At 47.3% G+C, this 3,902-nt stretch overlaps 1 protein-coding gene across 1 annotated transcript; it reads right to left on the bottom strand.

Moving 5' to 3' along the window:
- Positions 1-550: 550 nt before the first annotated feature.
- Positions 551-1,681, bottom strand: LOC308319715 (actin, cytoplasmic 1-like; the record flags this gene model as incomplete). Its single annotated transcript, XM_080769874.1, has 1 exon — positions 551-1,681. One exon carries the CDS (start codon positions 1,679-1,681, stop codon positions 551-553), a length of 1,131 nt encoding a protein of 376 aa, XP_080626000.1.
- Positions 1,682-3,902: the final 2,221 nt, after the last annotated feature.

Genomic DNA, 3,902 nt, shown 5'->3' with positions numbered 1-3,902 from the left:
TCCATATATGGGCTTAATTGTTGGAATCATGCATTTTCCGTCAGTGTGTTGGTTGGTCACGTGACATCATCAGGGATAGAGCATGTGACAGGAAATTTACGTTTCCATAACGGCGACCTTCGGTCGCAATCATTTACTAATATATTATAGTATGTATTATATTTTTAAATATTTATATTTTTAGTTATAGTGCTCAGTGTGAATGGCCCTTTACTCAGTGAGCCACCACTTTATTTTATTTTACGCCCTAGCTATAATCTCACTCTTCTTTTTAAGCAGCATACATTATACTGGCAGTAAGCCATATATGTTTTTTTCTTTATTTTTTTGTTTAGTTCTTATTTTTTGTTTTTGAGGGGCGCTTTTTGTGTCTGTCTGTATGAGCACGGAATGTGATGTATGATGATGTAGCCTATATGGTAAGAGCGCCCCTCACTTCAGTGTGATTTTTTTTACGTCTATGTGTTATTTTTACATTTTATAAAGGCGGTCAATGGGGTTTGGATCGGGCTTGAAACCTTGCCCAAATTTGGAGGGTGAAAGGTCTCTTTTAGAAACATTTGCGGTGGACGATGGAAGAGCCGGACTCATCGTATTCCTGCTTGCTGATCCACATCTGCTGGAAAGTGGACAGGGAGGCCAGGATGGAACCGCCGATCCAGACAGAATATTTACGCTCTGGTGGGGCAATGACCTTGATCTTCATGGTGCGAGGGGCCAGGGCCGTGATCTCCTTCTGCAACCTGTCAGCGATGCCTGCGTACATGGTGGTACCTCCAGACAACACCGTGTTGGCGTACAGGTCCTTGCGGATGTCCACGTCACACTTCATGATGCTGTTGTAGGTGGTCTCATGGATACCGTGGGACTCCATGCCGAGGAGGGAAGGCTGGAAGAGGGCCTCTGGGCAGCGGAATCTCTGATCGCCAATGGTGATGACCTGTCCATCAGGCAGCTCATAGCTCTTCTCTATGGTGGAAGAAGAGGCAGAAGTGGCCATCTCCTGCTCAAAGTCCAGGGCGACGTAGCACAGCTTCTCCTTGACGTCACGCACAATTTCCCTCTCGGCTGTGGTGGTGAAGGAGTAACCACGCTCGGTCAGGATCTTACTGAGGTAGTCTGTGAGGTCGCGGCCAGCCAAATCCAAGCGATAGATAGCGTGGGGCAGGGCGTAGCCTTCGTAGATGGGCACTGTGTGGGTCACACCATCGCCAGAGTCCGTGACAATACCGGTCGTACGGCCGGAGGAATAAAGGGACAGCACGGCCTGGATGGCGACGTACATGGCAGTGACATGGAAGGTCTCGAACATGATCTGGGTCATCTTCTCCCTGTTGGCTGTGGGGTTCAGGGGTGCCTCCGTGAGCAGGACGGAATAGTCCTCGGGGGAAACTCTCAGCTCGTCGTAGAAGGTGTGGTGCCAGATGTTCTCCATGTCGTCCCAGTTGGTGACGATTCCGTGCTCAATGGGGTACTTCAGCGTTAGGATACCTCTCTTGCTCTGGGCTTCTTCACCAACGTAGCATTCCTTCTTGGTCATGCCCACCATCACTCCCTGATGTCTGGGGCGACCCACGATGGAGGGGAAGATGGCACGAGGGCCCTCATCTCCAGAAAACCCAGCTTTGCAGATGCCGGATCCACAGTCCAAAACGATTGCCATGACGTCATCATCGCCCATGGTTGAATTTTGTTGAATTTACTTTCTCGAAGAACCTTTCACGTAGCAAGCTTTGAGCTAATGACATGAAGCAGGGTGTTTCTTTTATTTTTATGTAGTTTTGCCGTGATGTCACTGTGATTTAGCGGTATGTAGATGTGATGTAGCGTACGTGACGTAGCCATCCATAGTTGTTACTCTGATGTCGTCAACATGACATCAGTCATCTCCATATTTGGGCATGGTAGTGCAGGACGTGCACATTTGGAAAGTACAGGAAAGTCGTAGAAAACTGCATCATCTTATGATATAGATTTAGGGCGTTTTCACACCCAAAGTTCGCTTAGAAAGTCCGGATCAAGGACCAAGGACCAAAGAAAAGAGGTCGCATCGCAGGCTTCGTCATAACTTTGCGTGGTGGCGGCGGCGCATGCTTAAAATAAACAGATCTACAAGCGTACATCGTGTACCATACTGTACATACCATTCCGTGTCGATAACTTGTACATCTGTTATTTCTGCGCATGTGAACCTCGTACGCTGCCATTAAATTACATTACATTGGTCTGCGGTGACCAATGGGCTGCCTGAGCTGCCACTGAAACAGGGGAGGGCACAGTAGAACTGGTGCAACCACTAGAGCAGTCTAACACTAATACATTCCAGGTGACTAAAATGTGACTAAAACTAAGTGAAAACTATTCAAGAGACTATGACTAAAACTAAAATAGAAATTTGCTGCCAAAAACAACACTGCTCCTCTGCCTTTGTTCTGACCTAGACCTCTCTGCCTCGCACCATGACAGCAGGGCTGCTGTTAGTTGTGTTCCAGTGTCAGTAAAGGCTCATACATAAGTCTGGATTTATCGGTGGTGAGGTGACCACCACCGAACTACAACATGACGTCACTGAGCCGCGGTGAAGAGCAAACCACCGCCACCGCTCCAGCCCTTCTCTCTCTGTTTTTACTCACCACCGCTCAACGTTATTTCAGCTCCGGTGGTCAGCTCACCACCGGAGCGGTGGTCACCTCACCACCGGAACGGTGGTCAGCTCACCACCGGAGCGGTGGTCAGCTCACCACGGAAAAACCAGACTATGAATAGGCCTTAAGGGTGCTTTCACTTTTGGTACTTTAAGTACATTTTTACTCAAGTTGTACTTGAGTAAAAAGGTCAGGCATCACCTGATGCCTGACGGCATGACTGACGAAGATCCGAAAGGGATCGAAAGTAACGTTGTCTCTCTATATGAAATAAAGTCCTGGTGTGCGAACTTGTACCCTATAGAATCATGTTTTGAGATGTGCGTGCTTTCCTGCTGGATCCTATTTCTACTTTTTCCACCACTCGGTGCGTCTTCGCTTGCTGTGCCCCTAGAGCAGGGGTGGGCAAATGGCCCACCCCGGGGGCCACATGAGGCACCCCCCCCCCCCCCCCCCCCCCCCGGACCTTCACTTAATGTGGCCCTCAGGTTAATATCAGAATACTGATATAATATTGGTTCCAGCTGTTTACAATTCCACAACATGCAAACATGACCTGCTTTAATTACTTCAGTCTAAATTAGTAGCTCAATGCTCAACACACGTATAATTAAAGGCATTTGAAAATACATAAAAATGTAAATTTTCCGGATTCCAATTTGAATATAGCAAAAATAGCCGATCTACAAGCTGCGACGTGTTTTGAGCTTGTAGATCGGTTATTTTTGCTATGACAGTAATATATGGCCCTAGGGAGTGAGTGTGGAAATATAGTGGCCCTCTCCATCGTCAAAGTTGCCCACCCCTGCCCTAGAGACTTCTAATCCACCCCAACAAAGCTGTGATACCCTGGGGAGATGGACGGCGCCACAAGCTAAGACCCCCTGGGGTCAGACTCTCATCTCGCCGACCAGCGAGTTGAGTATACTTTGACAATGATACCTGTTAGGGTTAACCTGAGACCAGAGGGACCGTGTCGGTGAATTGATTCACTATTAATGGTAAAGAACTCTTTACTTAACCCATTCTGACCTGAGATCAGATTCTAAAAATGTCTTCTACATCCTGACAGTTTTCCATTCTGACCTTAGATCAGATTATAAAAATGTCTTCTACATCCTGACAGTTTTCCATTCTGACCTGAGATCAGATTATAAAAATGTCTTCTACGTCAGTCGCTCTTCGATTTTTCAAAAATAGCTGCCAGGTTATTCATTGCATTGACAACGCCTCTTTTCAATCATGAATGTCCAGTCC

Source organism: Protomyctophum bolini (assembly GCF_963924005.1).
Source record: "Protomyctophum bolini genome assembly, chromosome: 8".
Lineage (NCBI taxonomy): Eukaryota > Metazoa > Chordata > Actinopteri > Myctophiformes > Myctophidae > Protomyctophum > Protomyctophum bolini.
This window is presented reverse-complemented; position numbering and strand designations above follow the sequence as displayed.